Genomic DNA, 26,478 nt, shown 5'->3' with positions numbered 1-26,478 from the left:
AGTTTTCATTAACCACATGTATGAGACACATAGCCCACACAAATCTTGCTAACTAGGAAAATTAAATGCCTAAATTCTTATTTTACTTTTACTCACAACTAAGAATTTCATATATGTAAATGTGGGGAGAAAGCTGATGGTGCCAGGCTATCAAAAGAGATAGTGACTGGGGTCTTAAAGGCTTGAAGATAAACAAGCGGCCACCTAGCTCAGAAGCAACAAAGCCCACATGGAAGAGCACACCAGCCTGTGTGATCACATGGTCCCGAAGGGATCAGTTATCAGGCATCAAAGAACAAAAAGGCAATATCACTGGCTGCACACCTCCATGAAACGATCACCGAAGACAAACGGGTGCATAAGCAAATGTGGAGAAGAAAGCTGATGGTGCCCGGCTATCGAAAGAGATAGTGTCTGGGGTCTTAAAGGTTTGAAGGTGAATAAGCGTCCATCTAGCTCAGAAGTAATAAAGCCCACATGGAAGAAGCAGACCAGCCGGTGAGATCACGAGGTGCCAAAGGGACCAGGTATAAGGCATCATGCAAATATATATATATATACACACACACACACACACATATATACACACACACACATACACATGAGTGTGTATATGTGTATGTATGTATGTATGCGTGTGTGTGTATATGTATACATATATACACACACATACCATAGTGAATGAAGGGGGAAGTGCAGAGTGGAGACTCAAGGCCCAAATGTCCACCACTAGAGATCCCCTCACAGAGGGGTTTAGGAGAGGAGATGGGTCAGTAAGGGTGCGATGTAGTACCGATGAAGAACACAGTTTTCCCCCAGATCCTGGATGCTTCCTCCCCCCAACTACCATGATCCAAATTCTATCTTGCAGGACTGGATAGGGCAGAGATTGTACACTGGTGCATATGGGAGCTGGAGGCACAGGGAATCTAGGGTGGATGATACCTTCAGGACCAGGGGTGTGAGGGGCGATGCTGGGAGAGTGGAGGGTGAGTGGGTTGGAAAGAGGGAACTGATCACAAGGATCTACATGTGACCTCCTCCCTGGGAGATGGACAGCAGAGAAGGGGGGGGGGGAGACTCCGGATAGGGCAAGATATGACAAAATAACAATCTATAAATTATCAAGGGCTCATGAGGGAGTGGGGAGCGGAGAGGGAGGGGGAAAAAAGAGGACCTGATGCAGAGGGCTTAAGTGGAAAACAAATGCTTTGAGAGTGATTAGGGCAAAGAATGTACGGATGTGCTTTATACAATGGATGTTTGTGTATGTGTGGATTGTGATAAGAGTTGTATGAACCCCTAATAAAATGTAAAAAAAGGAAAAAAATTAAAACAAAACTTTGTAACCAAAAATGTATTACTTTTAACTGAAATACAAGCTGAAATTACTTAAGGAATTCTTTTACCATAAAATGACAATTGGATATTAACAAAGAATGGTTGAGAAAGCTACCTTCTATACAGATGAATTTATTTCTCCATTCAATACCATGAGGCCTTGGTATCGCTTTGGCTTCATGAACTGAAATCATCTGACTGTCCCAGCTGTCAAGAAAAAAATGCACTTGTTATTTCTGTAATAAGGCCTACTCCACTTTTCTTAGGTAAAAACCAAAACTTGCCTCAAAACTTCAGCACTACTTCCCCCAAAATAACTGCCCAATGGGGTTTCCAAGACTAACTTACAGAAGCAAATTGTCCTATCTTTCTCCAGTGAGTGAGCAGTGGGTTTGAACAGCCAAACTTTTAATGAACAGCTAACTGATAGCTTAACCACTAAGGTGGCCTGCCGGAGGGCTCCTTGCCCTTCTACTCTTTTTTCTCTGTATCATTTATAATCTTCTAATAATTTTTTATGCTGTTTACTGTGTCTCCCAGTGAAAGGAAGCTCCAAGATAATTATCATTTTTTCACTGTTACCATACTGTTAGTATGTAGTTGCTGTTTAAGTAATATTTATTCAACAAATAACACAAAAATAAGGAAATATAAGTGGGTAAAGAAAAAAATTAAAACTACGTTCACTGTTAACACTCCAGTATGAATTTATATTTGTTAAGAGAGAGGTAATCTTGTGTTATTTTCTGGTATCATTACATAACTTTTTGTTCAAGTAGATCTCTCTATGATTTTGGGGAAACAAATTCCAAAATATTCCAATAGAAACAATACATGCCGTTTTAAGAAAACAGAAATAATATACTAAGAAAACAGAGTATCATTGCTATAATATCAGATGTGGCACATACTTTAATTAAAACAATTTTACTGGCATACCTGAAAATAGATTAAATTGTCCATTCTTTGTGTATATTTACTTAACCTTATATTCAAACTTTTAAAGTTTTTCTTTACTTTTATATTTCTAATAGTTATTACAAGGAGCGCTGGTGGCACAATTACCATATATACTCGTGTAAAGCTGAGTTTTTCAGCACATTTTAAAGCAGTTTTTGTGGTAAAATCAGGTGCCTCGGCTGATACTCGGGTCAACTTAACACTCGAGTATATACGGTAATCACTAACCAAAGGGCTGGGGGTCCGAACCCACTCAACAGCTCTGCAAGAGAGCACCTGGTAATACATTCCTATGAAGATGACCGTCTAGCACATCCTACAGGCCACAGCGATTCTGTGGGGTGGCTAACAGCTAAAACAGACTTGGAGGTACCCAACAACAGTAGTTATCACAGTATTTTCTTTATCTTAGAAACATTTAAAAATGTATGACCATTCCATTTGGATGTTTGGTGAAAAGCAGATTTATGGCTGAGTCTGGTGGTGGGGGAGGACTGTGTACAAAAAAAAAGAAAAGCAGATTTATGTATTACAGTTCAGCAAGAAAGGGTGGGCCAATCCAACTCACTTATTCTACTTTCCCTCTATTTACTAGTCAGAGGATTCATAAAAAACATAGAATCGTGTGTATAATATGGTATGTATGTCTAAAAAACGGATTAATTTCTATGTTGAATGCATTTTTTAAGTTGAAACTTGTGAAGTCTGATAATCATTAAGGACTCTCAAGGTATAATTTAATTTTTTTCTGATCAAGAATAGTCTGGAAATACTTAAAGTCCTTATATAAAATATTAAAGTAACTATCAGAATGTTTACCTAAAAAGAAACAAAACAATAGGCTGTCCAATGGAAGCACAATAATTAGCATAGGTCACAGTTAAGTTGACATAGTGCCTGCAACAAATGGGCTCAAGCGTAAGACCAATTGTGAGGCTGGTCGAGGACCAGGTTGTGTTTCCTTTTGCTGTACACAGGGTCACTTTGAGTTGGAACTAACTTGATGGCATCTAACAGCGACAGGCTTGATGTCACTGAGTCAGTTCTGATTCAGAGATCCCAAGTGTAGCAAGTCAAAACACTGTCCAGTCCTGCACAATCCTTATTGTTTGAGCTCACTACTGCAGTCCCTGTGTCAATCCATCTTGTCGAGAGTTTTCCTCTTTTGTGTTGACTTTACCAAACATGATGTCCTTTTCCAGGGACTGGTCTGTTCTGATGCCAAGTCTTAAGTACAAGAGATAAAGTCCTGCTGTACTCAATTTTAAGGAGCATCCTGGACAAATTTGCTCAATCTTCTGGCAGTCCATGGTATATTCAATAATCTTTACCAATCCCTTACTTCAAAAGCATCAATTCTTCCTTTTTCATTGTCCAGTTTTTGTACTCATTAAGATGTTTTAAATCTCATGTTCTATAGTTCCATTATTATATGGATTCCAAACAAAAAAAGTTGATTTTCTTAAAACCACAATGTCTAGGGCAAGTACCAAAAATCGGAACCAAACAAGAGTAGAAGCAAATTACACTTTATGCCACTTCACTTTACACAAGGTACGGCAAATTTCACTCATGAAATTAATTTCTTTCCCTGATATTACTTGTTTCTAATGTCTAATGAGACTATAGTACAATAAAAATTAGAAGCATTATTTTAAAAAAGATTTTTTTCAGATGGGTTTAGAATATTAAGAGACTATTTTTCTGTTAAATTATAATTTTTACTTCTTGAATCAAAGGAACTTTATTCTCATCAAAATTCTCTATTAAAGCCAATATTAAATTTATACTTCCTGCCAGGATTTGATTCTACACAGGTCACAAAAACAGTTAAGTGGCATCTCTATGTTCCTCTTACTTATCATCCCTAACAGATACTATTTGTTTTACCTTATAATCAGCCCAGATAATACAATTATTTAAATGACTGTATCACTCTGAAGTACTTTAAAGAGAAATATTTTTGAATCACTACCATGTAGAATCAAAATAAAATAATTTAAATCATTAAAACATGATAGAGAACACATATACATTTTACTCTTAAGAGGTGAATTTAAATAGTAATAAATGAATATTTTCACTTAACATTAAATAATATGTACCAGCCTTAAAGTCCTTTATCATACTATTCTATTTTCTGCCACATTTTGCTTGCTTTGTGAAAATTTGTTAGTTATCGCTCAATAATTAAAATGCAAAATAAAACAGCATCTAGGAGGAATTTTTCAGAGAATAAAGGACAAACATTAAGTTTAATTTCTTATGCTTAAAATACATGTGCTAGTCTAGGATGATCATGCCTGGCTTAAAATCAAGAAGAGAGTGCCTCAGGCTTGCATCCTTTCATCTTATTTCCCCTTTCACCAGACCCGAGGACCTAAGCCTTCAATGTAGATTGCAATTCATTGTAAAGTAAACCAAAATCCACACAACTGGATCAACAAGTAACATCATGATAAACAGAGAAAAGAGTGAAATTGCCAAGGATTTCATCTTGCTTGGATCTTCCACCAACACCCATGGAAACAGCAATCAAAAAAAAAAAATCAGCAACATATTGCATTGGGCATATTGCAAAAGCCCTCTTTAACATCTTCAAGAGGAAGACTGTTACTTTCAGGGCAATGAGTTCTCTGACCCAAGCTATGGTGTTTGCAATCACCTTGTATGCATGTGAAAGATGAACAGTAAATAAGGAAGATGGAAAAAGACTTGATGCATTTGAATTATGGTGTTGCTGAAGAATATCAGGGGCTGCCAGAAGACCTATCTGTCTTGTCTTGGAAGAAGGAGATCCAAAATGCTCCTTTGTAAGGAAGATGGCGAGACTTCATCTCTCCTACTTTGGACATGTTATCAGAGTCCATGAAAAGGACAGTCTGGTTGGTAAAGTAGAAGGGCAGTGAAAACACGCTAAAATGATAAAGTGCTTGCAATGATGGGCTCAACAACTGTAAAGACACCACAGGACCAGGCACTGTTTTCATTCCTTTGTCTATGGGTCACTAAGAGTCAGAGCGAACTTGACTGCAAGTAACATGATAGTCAATTGCATATAAACATAAGATCACTAATTTTAGGAGTCTGTTTCTTTTCTTCAGGAATGATAGTAGATTGGCACTCACCTACTCACCTTTGGACAATCTATTTGTGACCCAAAAAAAACCATTTTCAGATGATTAAATTGTTAATTTACTGTAGAGCTACATTATAAGGAAAACATTTCATTCCAATAAAGTCAAAATTATGATCTGATACCGTGTGGCCACATACATATTAAAACAACTCAAATTCCTTGACCAAATGTGGATAACAACTTTGTTGTACTAAGGTCTGGGAGGGAGAAAACTTAAATCCTAAAGTTTTGGTTTTAGTGATAATCAGGTTCTTCCTTTTCTGCCTGTTCCTTTAAATGCCAGTGGCCATCAAGGCTCTTTGTCAATTTTTTTAGTGTTAAGAGTCCCTTATCCTTCAATACTTCCATACTCTGATATTCCTTCCCCATATCCTTTACTCCAGCTCTGACCTTTCTACTAAGTCCCAGAACTATACTTAGAATTTCTGGTAACTGTAGGTCATGCCTGTGCCTACAGAGTCAAGACTAAATTTAATACAACCTGACCACTGTCCAAGGAGCCCTGGTGTCACGGTGGTTAAGTTATCTTGGTTGCTAGCCAAGTCAGTAGTTTGAACCCACCAGCTATTCTGTGTTAGAAAAACATGGCAATCTGCTTTGGTAATAATGATAGCCTACTCATAGGTTGTTATGAGTTAGAATAAACTCCACAGCAATGGGTTTGATCCTTGGATGGTTAATTTTTACAATCACCCTCAGATACATGCTTTCAATTATTTTACCTGCTTTCGTATCATTCACTGAACTTACTTGACTGAAACACACCCTGATTAAATCTTTGTCTACTACACTCCTTTCCCATGCAATTGAACATGGCTAGAGAAAATATGCAGTGAGGTTGACAACCTTACTTTAAATTCCTGATCATTTACTTCCAAAAGGGAGCCCTAGTGGAGTAGTGGGTACAAGTTGGTCTGCTAACCACAAGGACACCAATTTGAAACTACAAGCCACTCCAAGGGAGAAAGAGGAAGCTACCTACTCCTTTAAAGAGTTTCGATCTTGGAATCCTCCGGGGCAGAGGGGCAGTTAACTCTACCTGCCTGATAAGGTCACCTTGAGTCAGAATGGACTCAATGGCACTGTTTGGTTTTCTGGTTACCTTCAAAAGTACCCTTAATACTACAACTCAGAAATCAAACAGCATTTCCATAACTAATTCCCCATTCTATTCACTGACATGAATATTTATTACCATCTTCTCTCACTTACAAACTTTCAACAATTCCTTCCTAACAATTATTCTCAGCTGATGTCCATTATCACTGAAAACAAAACAGCATAGCGATCAGAAGATAATTTTCACCAGTTCCCACCACACAGACTTACCTCAAAAACATAAACAAACAAACAAAAAACAACCTCATTGCCATCAAGTCAATGCTAACTCATTATGATATTACAAGTCAGGACAAAACTACCCCTGTGAGCTATAACACTATTTTTTAAAATCATTTTGTTGGGGGCTCATACAATTCTTATCACAATATATACATCCATTGTGCCAAACACATTTGCACATTTGTTGCCAATATTTTCAAAACATTTTCTTTCTACTTTAGCCCTTGGTATCAGATGAAAAACAGAACCCCATCTTTCTCCCAGAGTGGATGGTGGTTTTGAACTGCCAACCCCGCAATTAACAGCCCAACATTAAACCACTACATCATCAGGGGTCCCTAGAGTCACTTATACCCATATTTTCCCGGCAATTAATAAACTCTCTGCTCCTAATCTCCTTGTGCTACATTCCAATGCTTCTTGACATTAACAAGTATATATATATATATATATATATATATATATATATATATATATATACTGTTCCAGTGATTTACTGTTTGAGTACAGTTAAGTAGTTAACTATTTGTACTACTCAGACTTTATAGATGCACACGTCCTTCTGTCTTACTTGGTGGCTTTTATTTTTCTCCATAATACACCAAACAGAAAACCAAACCCATAGCCATCAAGTCACTTCTATAATAATGTAGAATTGCTCCACTTTGCAAGGTTACAAAATTTAATGAAAACAGACAGTCTCATCTTTCTCTTGCAGATTAGCTGGTGGGTTTGAACCATTGTTCTTGTACTTTGCAGTCCAATGCTTATTTAACTCAATGGACCACCAACGAAATCTTATTGCAGTACTATACCTTTTACTTGCTTATTGCCTCTCTTTCCATACTAGAAGCTCCAAAGACAAACAATTTATTCTGTTTTGTCAACTGCTATCACCCAATGTACCGAAGGCAGCTTGATACATAGTAGGCATGCAATGAATATTTAAAGGCTGGGAAAAATGTCAAAGAAACATTTTGGGTCTTTGCATTCCTTTGGGAAAAAATTATGCAGTTTTAATTCAATAGGCTATTAGTTGGGGCACGATTCGAAGACTATTATACATCCTGTAGACTACCAAAAGAAAGAAATCCTTCTTGCAAAAAGTATAGTCAGAATGCTCTTTAGAAGAGAGGATGGTGAGACTTCATCTTATGTACCTGGGATATAAGGAGTCAACTAATGCCTGGAGAAGGACATCGTACTTAAACAGAGGATGAACTTCAATAAGATAAACTGATACCATCGCTGCCAATAAACACAAACACAGCAAAGACTATCTCAGGATAGACCATTACAAATTAAAATGAACTCAATAGCACTTAACAATAGCCACATTGTTATTGCCAAGGACTAAGGGGAATTGTAATAGACACCTTTTGAGGTTCCTACAACCCTTACCATTCGATGACTTTGTAAAATAATGAGAACTTAATTTTTCTTGTTTCATTATAATATAAAAATTATTATATTCTGATATTATTTTCTAGATTCTCCTGGCCACCTGATCCCTTTTCCCTATTTATTAGCATTTTGATCTTTACCTTCTAAGTAAAGAGATTTTTTGTTACAAATAAAGATTTTAAAATTAAGCATCTGAAAGTTCAGGAAAAAATCCCCACAATCATTTTTAACACATGCAATAATTCTTTTGCATAGCACCTAATTCATTGCCATGACTACATTCTTGGTTGTGTTCTTTGTAACCAATTTCTGAAAATATCTCCTATGAAACAATGCACTTACTAATCACACTATATAATGCAAAGAGCAGGTGAGGATGTCGCCTCATAGCTCACAGTAAGAACTCAAGCTTCTAAAAGTCATGTTTCTTTTTCAAATATTAGCATCCTGGCCAATATAATTTGGTAGAGTACACTAGTTTCTGTTAATACGAAATAAAGATACATATAAGCATGCCAAAAATATTATTTCAGTCCAACGAAGCAGCTACCTTTCAGAGTAGTTGTATCCATGTATTCTACTCCTAAACTACAAAGTGCAAATAAATATTTTTTCTTCTAAGAATTTTCTCTCCTCTAAAAAAAGTCCTGCAAAACCTAATTTATATACCACAGCTGATGATACTGATGCAGTCTAACAATTAATAATATGGTTTGGAAATCGGGCCAGAATATGAACCAACTGTCCTACTACCTAGCTGTATTGCAGATACATAAGTACCATAAGCCAGATTGGGGTTGTGAGGTTTAAGTAAGACCATACATGGGAATCACTTACCATAACATAGGGCACTTGGTAAATACTCAAAAACATTAGCTATTGGGGAATCAGTGGAGAGGTCTGGGAGGCTGGCCCCAGGACCAAAAATTAAGTGAACTCCTGCCCCGCCCCTCCCCTCAGAAGAATTTGTTTCAAAGGACAACATTGATTCTGCAGCTCCAGGAGAGGGACATATCTGATCAGAGCACACGGGAGCAGATGAAGGGGGAGGAGGAGAGAGTGGAACACAGCCTGGCCCACCAGGCCAAGAGGATGATGCACCTGAGTAGAGCAGCCAGTCCACAGAGAGAACAACATGGCTGGCCCCACTATGAGAAATGATGTCCCTCAGTGACTAAGGGCGATACAGGGGACAGCAACGGAGACACAGTGTGGGAATTGCCCCTGACCTGATCCCACCACACCGAGACAAAGCACTGGGGAAGTGCAGCGGAACAGCAAGGGAATGAAGTGGCAAGGTCCCCAGGGAATGCTGAAAGTGGACTTTGGGGCCAGGGCGTGGTGCCCCAACAGACTGGACTGGAAAACACTCCTAAGGGCCAACAAACGATCCTTGAACTAACTACAAGCTTTTCTTTCTTGATGTGTTTTGTTTTGTTCTTTGTCAGAGGTCTGTTGTTGTTTTGTTGTCTGGTTGTATACTGTTGCTTTGTTTTCCTGTCTTGTTTTCGTGCATGTTACTGTCTCCACAGGTCTGTCTAAATAAGACAGGCTTGATGAACTATCTGGAGGAAAAACAACGGGACCAAAAGTTCCGGGGGGACTTGGGATAGGGGGAAGAGGTGGGGTAAGGAAGTGGTGTTAACAAACACAGGGACAAGGGAACAACATGGGACCCAAAATGGTATTGAGGAGGGAGTGGCAGGCCTGGTAGGGAATGACAAGGGTAAGGTTATGTAAAGAAGAGGTATAGCTGTAACCCAGGTGGGAACAGAGCATGGTAGTAGGGCAGGAGGGAAGTCAAGGAAGATGGAGCAAAGAGCTAGGAATCAAAGGGCATTTATAAAGGTCCAGAAAAAGACATATACATGCAAATATATATATGAGGATGAGGAAATAGATCCATGTGTCTATATTTATAGGTTTAGTATTAAGGTGGCGGAAGGACCTTGGACCTCTACTCAAGCACTTCCTCAATGCATGAATCTTTTATTAAACTGGCATTCTACGATGCTCACCCTCCCGACACAACTGCTGAAGCCAAAGCGGGTGAACAAGTAAATGTGGTGAAGAAAGCTGATAGTGCCCGGGTATCAAAAGAGATAGTTTCTGGGGTCTTAAAGGCTTGAAGATAAACAAGCATCCATCTAGCTCAGAAGCAACAACGCCCACATGGAAAAAAACACCAGCCTGTGTGATCATGTGGTCCCAAAGGGATCAGTTATCAGGCATCAAAGAACAAAAAATCCTATGAGTGGCTGCACACCTCCATGATACGATCGCCAAAGACAAACAGGTGCATAAGCAAATGTGGCGGAAAAAGCTGATGGTGCCCGGCTATCAAAAGAGATAGTGTCTGGGGTCTTAAAGGCTTGAAGGTGAACTAGCGGTCATCTAGCTCAGAAGCAACAAAGCCCACATGGAAGAAGCACACCAGCCTGTGCGATCACGAGATGCCAAAGGGATCAGGTATAAGGCATCATGCAATATACATACACACACATACACACACACACACACACACACACACACACACACACACACATATATATATATATATATATATATATATATATATATATATATACACACCATAGTGAATGAAGGGGAAGTGCAGAATGGAGACCCAAAGCCCATTTGTTGGCCACTGGAGATCCCTTCACAGAGGGGTTTAGGAGAGGAGATGGGTCAGTCAGGGACAATGTAGTATTGATGAAGAACACAGCTTTCCCCCAGATCCTGGATGCTTTCTCCCCCAACTACCATGATCCAAATTCTATCTTGCAGGACTGTATAGGGCAGAGGTTGTACACTGGTGCATATGGGAGCTGGAGGCACAGGGAATCCAGGGTGGATGATACCTTCAGGACCAGGGGTGTGAGGGACGATACTGGAAGAGTAGAGGGTGAGTGGGTTGGAAAGGGGGAACCGACTGCAAGGATCCACATGTGACTTCCTCCCTGGGAGATGGACGGCAGAGAAGGGGGAAAGGGAGACTCTGGATAGGGCAAGATATGACAAAATAACAATCTATAAATTATCAAGGGCTCATGAGGGAGGGGGGAGTGGGGCGGGAGGGGAAAAAAAGAGGACCTGATGCAATAGGGCTTAGTGGAGAGCAAATGCTCTGAAAATGATTAGGGCAGAGAATGTACGGATATGCTTTATATAATTGATGTATGTATATATATGGATTGTGATAAGAGCTGTATGAGCCCCTAATAAAATGTAAAAAAAAATTAAGGGAAATCACTTGTAAATATTTAGCTGTTTAATCGTTAGATCCTTGCTATCAAATCTTTTTATATCTGATATGTGACCTCATTATTAAATTAAAGACTTGCTTTTGGGCAAGTAATGGAATTTCTACATCTTAACATTAAAATAAGGGAAATGAACTTTTGAGTTCACATTAAGCCATAAAAAAAAAACAAAAATTAGCTGTTACTACTGTATCTTACAAAAATAAAACTCCAGAGTTACCATCAAACCATCCCTGTCCCTCATGACCCAGGCCTCATGGAGGACTACATCTTTCCTCAGGTACATTTTTGCTTTGTTGCCTAGACTATTCAATTCCTGGTCATTTTTTCCCCCAAAACAGTTTTATTGGCATATAATTCACATACCATACAATTTAATAGTTCAATTATATCAAGAAGCATTGTACAATCACCACCATAATCTGTTTTAGAACATTTTCTTCATTCTTGTACTCTTAATTAGCTCCCCATTTTCGTCCACCCTCCCCTAAATCCTGTTCATTTTAAATCTAGATATTGTAATTTCATCTTTACAAAACGACTTTCCTAGACTCCATATGTTCATCACTTCAGTCATTTTTAAGCCATCTGAACAATCTATGAATCATGTCCATAATCCAACCTTCTGCTTAAAAATTATTACAATAAATAGTTCTCAAGTACACACTATTTGGCACTAGGCGAAATATTGAGAATACAATTATAAACAAAATAAACATTTAGTCTCGGATTTTGAGTATTTCCTTCATGTCCACTGTTTCAAATCATGAGGAAGGCTTTTGTTTGTTTTCCAGAACTACTTGCAACATAGCTGACAAACTAGTATCAACATGATAGCAAAGTTTAACAGTGAATGTAATTTCTATAATCAACACTATGTAAAATCTTCCCCTTAACAGCTCTGAGATCTTGATACGGATTATTTCATCTTGCTATAGGGCTCACTAATAAAATGAGCACAATGTCAGCTCAATAGTTATTTTGTTAATTTAGAATAGTTTTTCTCACCGAATAACAGCAATTTATTACGATTATTATTATTATCTTTTCCAAACAGCTTCATAGCGCTAACATATGGTCACTACTCTCCCCTCCCTCCAACTCTGTGCAACTCTTAAGTCCTCTCTTTTACATCTTTAAACTTTTCCATAATAAGATAGCTCAAAACACTAAGCCCCACTCTACCTAAGCTGAAGAACTCTTTCCAAAACACTTACTTCAGTTCAACCTGAGTATACATTTTACTGTTCAGGTACACACACACACACACACACACACACACACACACACACACACACACACCTTCCTGGATTTATCTACCATACTAAAACAATCTTTTCAAGCTTTGTGTTAGCTATGGTTTATTAAAAATTATTAATTCCTAGAAAACAAATGTTGCAAAATACATCAAACCTACATGGGATCAGCGTACATATTTAATCAGACCCAACTCAAGAACAAAGCAAAACATAAAAGGTGTTCACCACAGAAATCAACTAAAAATGAGTTTTAAGAAACTATATATTTTTTATTAGCTAGGAACTTATTTTGTTTTTACTGATTAGTAGCTAGATAGTAAATTGTCTAAACTATATACTTCTGCACCTATTTACACAAGGAAAATTGACAAATACAGCTTTGACCCTAGTTGTAGCATTAACTTATACACATACATAGAGCTTCACTTACTCAAACTCTGTAGCATAATATTTAAGAAAGCCCAGTAAGAGGTCCCCAAGATTTGATTCATTCTTTGAGAGGTAAGGAGGAACATTACATGGAGCTTGATGTACAAGGTGCAGCTGGATAGCAGGGCTAAAAGTTTCCTGTCAAAAAGGAAAAGGCAAAAATGTAAATCCATTTAAAACCAACACTGAAGAACAGTATAAATACGGACCTACACCTCTCTAAAGAAAGAAGACATTTCCTTTTGGTGGCTACTTGGAAATTTGAAGATTTTTCTTCCACTAAAGACTTCATCAGTGTTTGGGGGATATGCCAAATTGTTGCTGCTGGCTGCCAATAAGTCACCATCAATTCATGGTATCTCTATAGCTTAAAGCCCCATCCAACCGTATCTTAACAATCCCTGGGCATGTCTGTGTCCGTCAGGATAGTATTCTATTCTGATCCACAGGTTTTTCACTAGCTACTTTTCAGAAGATCACTCTTCTTCCCTAGTTTGTCTTAAGACTAGACGCTCTGCTGAAACCTACCCATCAAGGGTTACCTTGAAAGTATTTGAAATACTGGTGGTATAACTTCCAATATCAGAGCAACACCCACACCACCAGTCTGACAAACTGATATACAAGTGATAGAGTAGGACAAGACGTATTTGAAAAACTGATTTTAAGCATCAGCTTGGGTTTATTTCAGTAACTGAAATGATTTTGTCCCTATGGTAGCAAAATATTTTATAAGTCATAAAAAAAAACCACATTCGGCATAGATTGATAAGAGTAACTGGAACAATGGGCTCAAAGATAAGGCCTGTGAAAAAGGCACCGGATCAGGCAGCATTTTCTTCTGTTGTACACAGGGTCTTTTTAAGTTGGAACCAATCTGACAGCAGTTAACAACAGGATACTCATCAACAGTCTACCCAATAATACTTAAGTGTCTTCATATAGCTATCTCATTGTTAGTGATTTCTAATATTTGTGCTTTATGATACAAAACGCAGGTTAGAACTCTTCCAAACTGCCACTTAAAATTTACCTCAATGGACATAAAAGTAGCTTCAACATATGAATACTGCTTATGCTAATTTCAAAACTTACTTTCTTTCACTTTGTTTGGTTTTTAATTTTGTAGCTTCTGGGGGGAAAATACTCAACATGAAGCAAAATTGCAAAGACACAAAGGGCAAGGAAAATAAAATGGGAACATATCAGCAATTAATATTCCAGTAATTTTTTAACAATATCCTTAAAGAACAATACCATTTGCCTGCAATCCATGCCCCAATAAAACACATCTTACCAAGAATACTAATGGGTACTTACTCTATGCCACTAATTAAATATGCTATGCCATTCCTTAAATATCTCATTTTTCCTCTACTAGAAGCAAGCTCTGAAATATACTAAATAATTCTAAAGGAGTACATCTCCATATGTTGAAAAATAGTTGTTCTACTTATGGGAATTTGCATCAAGAACAGTTTTCTAAATTTCCCCCTTTGCCAGCAGAGTAAAAGATGGAATAAAAAAGTAATGTTAAGCAATTGGCTATCGCAGGATAATAAAAACTAAAGGTAAAGTTCCCACCAATTTAACAAATCAAAGGGCAGTATATAGATACCACTTTAATCAGTGATGTTTAAAGAATCAATGCATTTGAATTGTGGTGCTGATAAAGAATATTAAAAGTCCTCTGGACTGCCAAGAGAACAAACACATCTATCTAGTTAGAAGTATGGCCAGAGTGCTCCTTAGAGGCAAGGATAGCAAGACTTGGTGTTACATACTTTGGGCATGTTGTCAAGAGAAACCAGTTCTTTTTTTTTTGAGACACCAGTTCTTGGAGGACATCATGCTTCGTAAAGGGGCAGCAGAAAAAAGGAAGGGTCTCGAGGAGATGGACTGACACAGTGGTTGCAATACTGGGCTCAAGCATAGGAAAATTGTGAAGATGGCGCTGGCAGTGCTCGACAGGGCAGTGTTTCGTTCCATTGTACACAGGGTCACAACCAACTTGATGGCACCAAACAATGACGAAAAATAACTCCGAGGAGCCCTGATGGCAGAGCAGGTTACAAGGTGTGCTGCTAACCACAAGTTCAGCAAGCCCAAACCATCAGCCATTCTAAGGGAAACAATAAGGCTTCCCACTCCTATAAAAATGTACTGTCTCTGGAACCCAAAGAGGTATCGTATATCCTTGAGTATAAGCCAAATTTTCCAGCACATTTTTAATGTAGTTTTTGTGGCAAAAGTGGATGCCTCGGCTGATATTCAAGTATACACAGTAGTTCCACCGTATTCTACAGGATGGACATTATGAGTCAGAATCGAACCAACGACTGCTAACTTTTTAAAATACCTCCAAAGTTGAAAAATAGTATCTCAAAATAAGTAGTCGTACGGAGTAAAGATAGTAATTCTATATTCAGTATTATTTCTCAAAAAACATCAGTGAAAACTGAGCAAGAAAATAAAAATCTCTCTCCTCTGATGCTATCGATAATTTACAATTAGCAAACTGGCTCTACCTCAAACACACCTTTAACCCGAGGACATAAAGCCAAAATTACATCAATTGTGAATAAACAGAGGACAGCTAAACCAAGACTACAGGTCTGTTGGCAGGTGGACTCAGACTAACATTGACTCATACTTCAAAGCCCTACTTGCCACATTAAGATATGTATTATTCTGGCATTCCTGTATCTGACATTGTCAGAGAATATTCTTGTAAGCTTTGCTTGACCACAGACTCCCATTATTTGTGTAAATAATTTCCAATCATATAAGGACTTAATCTGTACAAGTCAATAATCCATGTTGTAATTTGTAGTTAGTCACACTTGTTTAATCTCCCTTTCCTAATTGTATTTCAAATACATTAACATAAGCTCAATCAGTGACACCATAAATAGAAGGTCCTTACACACCAGGGAGATGTTTGATAAGATTCTCTACCATAAAATAACAAAGATGTCTCTAAGGTAAACCAAAGGCAAATAGAAAGTAAAGAATTTAGGAATGCATTTTGAGCTCGTACTTATCTTAGATACAAACTAAAAACATTTAGTTTTTACTATTTGGCCCTTTTTGACGGGCACTCTCATGAAGGAAAACAACAGAATATATGGGTGCTACAGCAAAGTGTGGGGAAGAAATTAGATGGAACCAGGTTATCAGAAAGAATTGCATCTGGAGTCTAAAAGGTTCATTCGCAAACAAGCAGCCATTTGAGTGAGGTGTAAACTAAGCCCACATGAAAGAAACACATCAACATCTGTAATCCGAGGATTATAAATGATATCATCTAAATCTCAAGGAGTGAAAGGGTTATTAGAGCTTAAATTGTAAAACTCTCATTTGCAGAAGGCTATAAATGACAGAGGAAGTCCAAAACACATTCACAGAATATATACAATGAATAAGCCTTGGTGATTCCCCTCTGACCATATTTCAGGGATAGGAATAACCTGGTTATCAGACAGAAAGTATTATAGAGATGATTATAGTATATTAAAATGATAAATCTGACTTAATGGTTAAAACCTTGTCATTTGATTTCCCTTTTGATACATTTGGAGCTTGATCTGGTTTTTAATATCTCTGTTATGTGTTGTTTTTGTTGGCTGTGTTCTCGACTCTTGCTATGTATCTCTCTCTGGTTTTCTGTATACGAAACCCACGCTAGGTGAATTGATAGAGGCGATAACTAGAATTAAGGATTTCCAGGGTTTACAGCGCCGGGGGATAGGGTAAGGCAGTTGCAATGATGAAAGGCTGATGTCAAGGAATAAAAGAAAATGTTTTGAAACTAATAGTGGTAGCAACTGTACAACACTGCTTGATATGACTGAATGGTATGGTGCCTTGATTATATTCCAATAAAATGGTTTGAAATAATAATAATTTATACCTAGCAAGAAATGTTTGACTCTCAGAAAGAAAATTCCATTCTAGGCAAATTCATAAAGCTGGTACCCTAAATGAGGAACTTGTCATATTTCTAAGAGACATAGTACATTTTAAGAATCAAGTGGAAATCCTAATTGTCCAACATGAGAAGTGATAGATGAGAAATTCTAAATTAGAGAAAACTCATAAAATGAGAGCAAGACCACTGCCTTTAATCCCATCTTATTACCTCTTAAATGTAAAACTGGACTGACAAAAAATTCCAATTCACTGCCATCAGTTAATTCCGACTCATAGAGACCTTATAGGACAGGGTGGAGCTGGACCTGTGGGCTTCCAAGGTTTAACTCTCGTGGGAGTAAGCTCGTGGAGCGGGCAATGGTTTCCAAATTGTTGACGCTACTCTGGGTTATATAAAATGTTGTTAGGTGCCGTTGAGTCAGTTCCAACTCATAGCAACCCTATGTACAACAGAATGACACACTGCCCAGTCCTGTGCCATACTCACAATTGTTCCTAAGCTTGAGCCCATTGTTGCAGCCAATGAGTCCATCCATCTTGTTGAGGGCCTTCCACTTTTTCGCTGCCCCTCTACTTTACCAAGCATGATGTCCTTGTCCAGGGACCCATCTCCTAATAACATGGCCCAAAAAGAAAAGTATGTAAGATGAAGTCTCACCATCCTTGCCTCTACGGCATTCTGGCTGTACTTCTTCCAAGACAGATTTGTTTAAATTTAAAATGGAACTTACATGTTATTTTCAAGCTAATTAAACAAAAAATTTTTTTACCCTAGGGGTGGGGGGGTAGGGGGGGGTAAGGAAGTGGTGTTAACAAACCCAGGGACAAGGGAAAAACATGGGACCCCAAATGGTAGAGAAGTGGGAGTGGCAGGCCTGCTGGGAAATGATCAAGGGTAAGGTTGCTTAGAGAAGAGGTATACTCTAGCCCAGGTGGCGATGAAGCATGGTAGTAGGGCAGGAGGAAAGTCAAGGGAGATGGAGGAAAGAGCTAGGAGTCAAAGGGCATTCATGGAGGTCTAGACAAAGACATGTACATGCAAATATATATAGGAGGATGGGGAAATAGATCTATGTGTCTATATTTATAGGTCAAGTATTAAGGTGGCGGAAGGACCTTGGGCCTCTACTCAAACACTCCCTCAATGCATGAATACCTTCTTTTATTAAATTGGAACTCTATGATGCTCACTCTCCCGACACAACGGCTGGAGCCAAAGTGTGTGAACAAGTAAATGTGGTGAAGAAAGCTGATGGTGCCCGGCTATCAAAAGAGATAGTGACTGGGGTCTTAAAGGCTTGAAGATAAACAAGCGGCCATCTAGCTCAGAAGCAACAAAGTCCACATGGAAGAACACACCAGCCTGAGTGAGCGAGTGGTCCCAAAGGGATCAGTTACCAGGCATCAAAGAACAAAAAATCATATCATTGACTGCACACCTCCATGATAGGATCGCTGAAGACAAATGGGTGCATAAGCAAATGTGGTGAAGAAAGCTGATGGTGCCCGGCTATCAAAAGAGATAGTGTCTGGGGTCTTAAAGGCTTGAAGGTGAACAAGCGGCCATCTAGCTCAGAAGCAAATAAGCCCACATGGAAGAAGCACACCGGCCAGTGCGATCACGAGGTGCCCAAGGGACCAGGTATAAGGCATCATGCAAAAAAAAAAAAAGATATAAGTGTGTGTATGTATGTGTATATATGTGTATATGTATATATGCATGTATATATATGTATATATATATCATATTAAATGAAGGGGGAAGTGCAGAGTGGAGACCCAGGGCCCAAGTGTTGACCAATGGAGATCCCCTCATAGAGGGGTTTAGGAGAGGAGATGGGTTAATTAGGGTGTGAGGTAGTATCGATGAAGAACACAGCTTTCCCCCGGATCCTGGATGCTTCCTCCCCCCAACTACCATGATCCGAATTCTACCTTGCAGGGCTGGATAGGACAGAGGCTGTACACTGGTGCATATGAGGGCTGGAGGTACAGGGAATCCAGGGTGGATGATACCTTCAGGACCAAGGGTGTGAGGGACGATGCTGGGAGAGTGGAGGGTGAGTGGGTTGGAAAGGGGGAACTGATTACAAGGATCCACATGTGACCTCTTCCCTGGGAGAGGGACAGCAGAGAAGGGGGGAAGGGAGACTCCGGATAGGGCAAGATATGACAAAACAACGATGTATAAATTACCAAGGGCATATGAGGGAGGGGGGAAGGGGGAGGGAGGAGGGGAAAAAAAAGAGGACCTGATGCAAGGGGCTTAAGTGGAGAGCAAATGCCTTGAGAATGATTGGGGCAGGGAATGTATGGATATGCTTTATACAATTGATGTATGTATATGTATGGATTGTGGTAAGAGTTGTATGAGTCCCTAATAAAATGTAAAAGAAGAGAAAAAAATGATTAGGGCAAAGACTGTACAGATGTGCTTTATACAATTGATGTATGTATATATATGAACTGTGAAAAGAATTGTATGAGCCCCAATAAATTGTTAAAATTAAAAAAAAAATTTTTTTTACCTAAATTCAAATGAAAAGGGAAAATAGATTATGTTTCAAAGTTGGTACTCTGAAAGCTTCTTACTAATTTGTATTCCTAGGGCCTAATACAATAAGTTTTGAATTTCTAAACTGATACTGAATTTAGACGATCATTTTTAACCTTTAACTTGAAATTGTTTGAAAGTCCTTTAACATTTTGATTTTGTTCAGTAACGTAAGAAAAAAAATGGGCAATTATGAGATTAAAACTGATTGGTGCTGAGGTCTTCTAAAATGTTGAATGACACAGAAAGGAGAAAACCAACTACAAATAGGAATCTCATTTATCATGGAGAAGTGCCTATTTGGGGTAATTAGGTGTTACAGAAAAATTCTGCTTTAAGAAAGAGTTCAACAAAGATTTTTTTAAGGGTGCTCCCCCACTGTATGTATGTATTTAAGAAAAATCTGGCACTTCAAATAGGATAACGAATACAGAACTTAAAACTAGTAAGTTTGGAAGCATATACAGAGAAACCCAAAAAGTGAAAAGGGGGAGGGGGGCGTCTAAAAATCACTATCTACTGAAAGTACACATTTATACAATAATGGCGTATAGTTACCTCTTGAAACTTGTAATGTATGCTTTCAAAATTAACTTGCTTACACTAAAGAGAATAGCGCTGTAAAAAGGCAAAGAACAGAGATGCCATCCCAGGGGGCCTATGGCCTGGAAGGTGAAGCTGAAGCCCAACACCACTCTGGAGGAAAGGACTATTGCCAGACAGTTTCAAAAACAAGGTTATTTTCGAGCCTGGAAAGCTAACGTCAATTGAGTTTGACACTTACTTGGTGTTTGTTATCCATTGTTTCCCTCCAATTTATCTTATTTATAATGGCAATTCAACTTTTTAAATTATAAACTATTGATAGCCTTGAAAGGAAGGGGAATTCTGTAACACTTAATTGTACTCATGTGGAACCCGTACAAGTATGAAGAGGACGTTGTACAAACAGAACAGGGGAATTCTGCCTAAGTTAAAATCAGGACACGTGTGCACCATGATTCTATCCTCTCCCCATACTTTTCCAATCTGTAAGCTGAGCAAATCATCAGAGAAGCTTAGTTACATGAAGAATGAGCCATCAGGCTTTGAGGAAGGCTTATTAACAATCCTGTATATGCAAGATGACAAACGTGCTTGCTAAAAGGAGGAACCGAAGCACTTGCTGACGAAAATCAAAGATTGCACTCTTCAGTATGAATTCCAACTCAATGTAAAAAAGTCTAAAATTCTCACAGGTGGACCAATAGGCAACATCATGACAAATGTAAAAAAAAAATTTGAAGGTGTGATGGATTTTGTCTTGCTTGGATCCACAAACAATGCTCGTGGAAGCAGCACTCAGGAGATCAAGATGCATTACATTGGGTAAATCTGCTGCACAATACCTCTTCAAAGTGTTGCAAAGCAAGCAGGTTACTTTGGGAACTAAGGTGTGCCTGACTACAGGTATGGTATTTTCAATTGCCTCATATGCATGTGAATGTTGCATGGTCTTTTCAAACACCTCATATGCATATGAGAGCTGGACAATGAACAAGACCAAAGAAGAACTGATGTGCTTGGAAGTATGATGTTGGTGAAGAATACTTTAAGTACTATTCATTGCCAAAAAGAAACAAATCTGTCTTGGAAGTACAGTCAGAATGCTCCTTGGGGACAAGGATGACTATACTTCTTGTCAGCTATTTTGGACATGTTTTCAGGAAACAGCAGTATCTATAGAAAGACAAAATGCATGGTAAAGTAGAGGAGAAGCAAAAAGAGGAAGGCCCTCAACAAGATGAACGGACACAGTGGCTTCAACAATGGGCTCAAACATAAGAACAATTGTGAGGATGGCGAAGGGCAGGGTAATGTTTTGCTCTGTTGGTCACAGAGTTGCTGTGAGTCAGAACTGACTGGACGGCACCCAACAATAATATAATGTGAATGTCAACCCTCTCTCTGTTGCACCATGGCACTTGGAAACAGAAAATGTGCTACCTATAGTTTAAAAATACACGTATGGGGACGGACAACGGAAAATGGGTGAAGGGAGACGTCGGACAGAGCAAGATATGACACAACAATAATTTATAAATTTTCAAGGGTTCATGAGGGCAGGGGGCAGGGAGGGAGGGGGAAACTGAGGAGCTGATGCCAGGGGCTTAGGTGGAGAGCAAATGTTTTAAGGATGAGGGCAATGAATGTACAAATGTGCTTTACATAATTGATATATGTATGGATTGTGCTAAGAGCTGTATTAGCCACTAATAAAATGATGTAAAAAATACACGTATGAAGGACTTATGACATAGGGTGCAGTACATCTAAAGTCTCCATATTTTATTTAGAAAATTCAAAAGACAGATTTTAGACTTGTGGAGTTGATTTAAGGTTTTTGAATGATGTGATGGGGGTGAATATACTTTACATATGGGAAATACATAAATTTGGGGGCCAAAGAGAAGTGGAACAAGGGATATCATTGCTGATGTCAAATGGATCTTGGCTCAAAACAGAGAATACCAGAAAGCTGTTTACTTGTGTTTCACTGACTGCAAAGGTATTTGACTACGTGGACCATAATAAACGGTGGATAACTTTAAGAATGGGAATTCCAGAACACTTCATTGTGCTCATAAGGAACTTATAAATGGATCAAGAGGCAGTTGTGTGAACAGATAAGGGGCTCCCCTGCATGGTTTAAAATCATGAAAGGCGTGCTTCAGGGTTGTATCCCCGCACCACACTGATCAATCGGTATGCTAAACACATCATCAGAGAAGCTGGGTTCTATGAAGAAGAGTGAGCTTAAGGATTGGAGGAAGGCTTATTAACAACCTGCAATAAGCCGAGGACACAACCTTGCATGCTGAAAGTGAGGAGGAATTGAAGCACTTGTTGATAAAGATCAATAATTGTAGCTTTCAGTATATATTACGACTCAGTGTAAAGAAAACCCAAATCTTCACAACTTGACCAACAGGTAACATCATGATAAAAGGAGAAAAGTTTTAAGTTGTCAAGGATTTTATTAGTAAAATGTTGTGTACCTTATCATTAGAACAATATTATTTTCCCCCAAATATAGTGTATTAAACAAAGATATCATCAGTATGTTACTAAAAAGGTTTCATTCATGTAGCATGGAGTTTTAAATTTAGATTTCCATAGAAGCATATATTTAATGTATAATACTGGATTATTTTTATGGTTAATTATTAGATCTTTTGTATGCTGGAAATATAGCCGTTCTTTCTACAATGATTCCTGAATCTTAAAAAAAAAATAGGTTGGGACAATCAAGTGAAATACTAAAATCGGTTACCATCTTCAACCTTTTGGTTTGATTTGAAAGACCCAATGCTTTTGGGGTACAGAAAACAAGAATAGGGCACAAAGTTCTAGTTACTATTATTTCTATACTTTCTAACACATTCATTTTTATAATGTTTACAAGAACATCAACACTGATCCCGAGCTATACTGAAAACGCACTGTGATAGTTTCTAACATGTAGCAAAAATTAGCTTCAAAACGGAGGAAGTTGATATCCAGATTTCTAAAGGCCCTTTAATAAACGGTGTGTGATTGTAATGCATCTCTCCTTACAGTAGGTGAAGCAAAGCAAACTAGGAGGTCCTCATGATATTCAGCACAACTCAGAGCTACAATAGTAACTGATGTTCAGCAGCAAAATGTCAGTTCTTCAAATTAACGAATTTAATTATATTGAACTTAGAGTTAATGTTAGGTATATACATTATGTATGACTCGCAAAAAGTAATTAAGTTCTTTGAAAGTCTACCTAAGCAGGATATTAAATTTCTCCTTAGTGATATGACAATCTACTATGTATGGGTAAAAATCAGCTCTTCTTATATGTACATAAAACTAACAGGTATAAAAATGTCATTTTTAGAAGGTTGATCAATAGCTTAAATATTTCCAAATAAAACCAAGGAAAAGAAACCATAAAATAAATGGTTGGACTACAAATCAAGAAAACTGAATTAAAAAGAAAATAGAATTTGCAAAAAGTGAGAAAACTGGAAAATAAGAAAAGTATCTTGAATATGCACCACACCTAGGTTCCTTTAAGCTCAAGCTGAGTGTGTATTAAACTTTTCCTAGTAGGCAAACACTTGCATTTCTCAAATGTTTTCAATTAGTTTCAGAAGGATCCTTATACAACAGGGTACCAATATAATATATATATGGTAAATAACTTGGTTAAGATCCAATGAAATATAAAATTATCCAATTTTCTTGCTTTTCAAAATATAAATTGGGCTAGACAAATTTAACTAATGAAAAAGCATAAACATTTATTTCAAAAAAATATGAGCAAAACTAAAATACAGTCAAAGGATCATGAGGAATTGAATATCCTTAACCCTCATTAATGACATTCATGAGCACCATGCAAATGATTCCACTATTAGCTTACTGAGCAGACTGTATGTCAATAATCAAAGACACTATCAAAGTTTGCTGAAAAGAATATATAAAACATTGTAAACACTCTACTGATCAATGTCACACCAACACAGAAAACATCATATCCTCTAATAAATTACTTATATATTCAAATTAATACTGTATATACCAGTTCTCTATACACTTGACATAATACAGATTATAATTCATAAGAACTACTTACTGGGTAAATTTTTTGGAGTGATGGAAGGATGGGTTCAGGTAGGGCTACAAAAAGAAAAAGTTCAAAGCTTCCATGATTCAAAATCATTTACAAAGCAATAATCTGGCAAGTTACACTCTCGGTGTAAAACTGGTAACAGATTTTTTATTAAAATTCATTAGTTTTTATATACTTTATTAGATTAATTCTGATCCTTAATACTTTAAAATCCATCTCAGTTGGCAACTTAAGATTTCATTAGTAAACTGGATATTCCTAAGTAAGCCAATGATCTTTAAGGTGATTTTCGAACAGGCCATCAATAAAAGGATAACTGTCATTAGTTTTCGAACATCTAACAAGCAAATTAAGCAAGACAATGATTGTTCTACAGGTCTTAAATGAATGTTATTAAAGTGGTAATATAGTAATAATACATTTTAAAGTACAATCCAATGATACTATATTAAAAAAATAGGTTCTAGAATATTTAATTTCTGCCAGCAAACAATACCAAAATTGATAGTATTATCAATTATCCAAGAGCTTGCTATCATTAGGAGGAAAAAATAAATTTCAGATACACACAAACACAAATATATACTGAGAAACTTCATTTAGGAAATTTGTTCTATGCTACTATAAATTTCCAATCAAGCAATCATTAGTGTCATGACTTACCACTGCATTTTTTAAATGTCATTCTTCATCCTTTTGTAGTTCTATGCAACCAAATGTCATTAAATGTATACAGTAATTTTATATCATAATGTAAATACAGTAATGATAGGCAAAGTGCTTAATATTTACAAAACAGAAATAAGATCAACAATGTCTTGAGTATGGAAAGAAAAAGTAGGAGGGAGGAAGTATTAGAACTGATTGTGATTATACAACTAATTTTAAAGGCGATTTAACCACAGGGGGTGGAGGGTATTCTAAAATTTATTGTAATGACTGTACAATTCTTGGTATGACTTGAAGACTGAAGACTGAACTATTGAACTGTATGATATGTGGATCAGGTGCCATTAAAATGTTTTTTAAAAATAAAATATGAATTATATTTAAAAACTAAAAATGCACTATGGAGTTAGATTAACTCAAGTAAAAAAGAATCTTGATTCACTTTACTATATTTAGCAAAAACCATTATAATCAATTTTCATGGTCCTCAGCTATGAACAGAAAAAGATAAATTTCTTCCATACAGTACAGAGCAGGATGCTTTATTTCAAATCCTCTCCTGCATCAAACTTCATTCCCAAGTGGAACATTGGAGTAAAATGAAATCCCACAGTAGTCTGGGTACTCGGTATACAGACATTATAAGACAGAATATTAGGGAAAGCATTTACTCATTACTTAGCAGAGTCATTCTGTATAAGGGATATTTTTCTCACAAAAGGCATCAAAGAATCAAAATTTTAGAAAACCTTACAAGTCATTTCAAGCCCTACTCACTCTATTCTAAAAGTCTGTATATTTTCCTAACATTCTTGAGTGGTTTTAAAAAATAATTTTGGTTACAATACAGACGTCAAATTTGAAAATCTTGAGATTGGTTAACTTAAAAAAAAAAACTAATTCCATTCCCATTTTATACTCATGTCAAAACTACAATAAAACAAATTATATGAATTGTAGAGAATTCAAATAAACAAACCATTTCATTCTGGTACTATAACTAGAAATACTATGAGAAAATTTAATACTAACAACTGCTTTAGGTTATTTTATAAGACAAAAGTCTTTGAACCTTTAGAAGGCAGGGTTTAAGTATATTCCTTGTCTATTAGCTTATAAGATTTATAAACCTTAGTCATGAGAAATCAGTTAGTATATTGTGGCAGTTATTTTTTAACAATATCCTAAACAGTAGACAATGAATTTAGTAATTTATCAATTTTGACTTCACAACTTTGGGCCACAGATTAAACTTTTTTTAACTTTTCTCTTACTGACAGGAAAAAAAAGATTATTGCTGAATATGACAAACTGATATTGTATATATTTTTTGCTAATCTACACAGTTTTACCTTGCCTAAGGAGCCCTGAAGGTGCTAGTAAATGTTGAACTGCTAACTGCAAAGTTGGCAGTTGAAATCCAACAGACATTCTAAGGGAGAAAGATGAAGCTGCCTGGCCCTCTTAAGAGTTACAGTCCTAGAAACACTATATTGGAATTGTATGTTGTTGTTGTTAGGTGCCAATGACCCTACATACAA

The 26,478-nt window shown here is 37.3% G+C and overlaps 1 protein-coding gene across 2 annotated transcripts in view; it reads right to left on the bottom strand.

Annotated features, from left to right (window-relative positions):
* The window catches only part of TENT2 (terminal nucleotidyltransferase 2), a 75,063-nt gene that overhangs the window by 5,254 nt on the left and 43,331 nt on the right, over positions 1-26,478 (bottom strand). For both annotated transcript variants that reach the window (XM_075541213.1, XM_075541212.1), the window contains exons 11-13: positions 24,272-24,315; positions 13,138-13,274; positions 1,457-1,548 (exon numbers count right to left, since the gene is read on the bottom strand). In XM_075541213.1, the coding sequence (XP_075397328.1) occupies positions 1,457-1,548; positions 13,138-13,274; positions 24,272-24,315 (273 nt within the window). The remainder of the gene's footprint in view (positions 1-1,456; positions 1,549-13,137; positions 13,275-24,271; positions 24,316-26,478) is intronic.

This window comes from Tenrec ecaudatus, chromosome 2 (genome assembly GCF_050624435.1).
Source record: "Tenrec ecaudatus isolate mTenEca1 chromosome 2, mTenEca1.hap1, whole genome shotgun sequence".
NCBI classification, from domain to species: domain Eukaryota; kingdom Metazoa; phylum Chordata; class Mammalia; order Afrosoricida; family Tenrecidae; genus Tenrec; species Tenrec ecaudatus.
The sequence above is the reverse complement of the archived record's forward strand: the minus strand, read 5'-3'. Positions and strand labels throughout refer to the sequence as shown.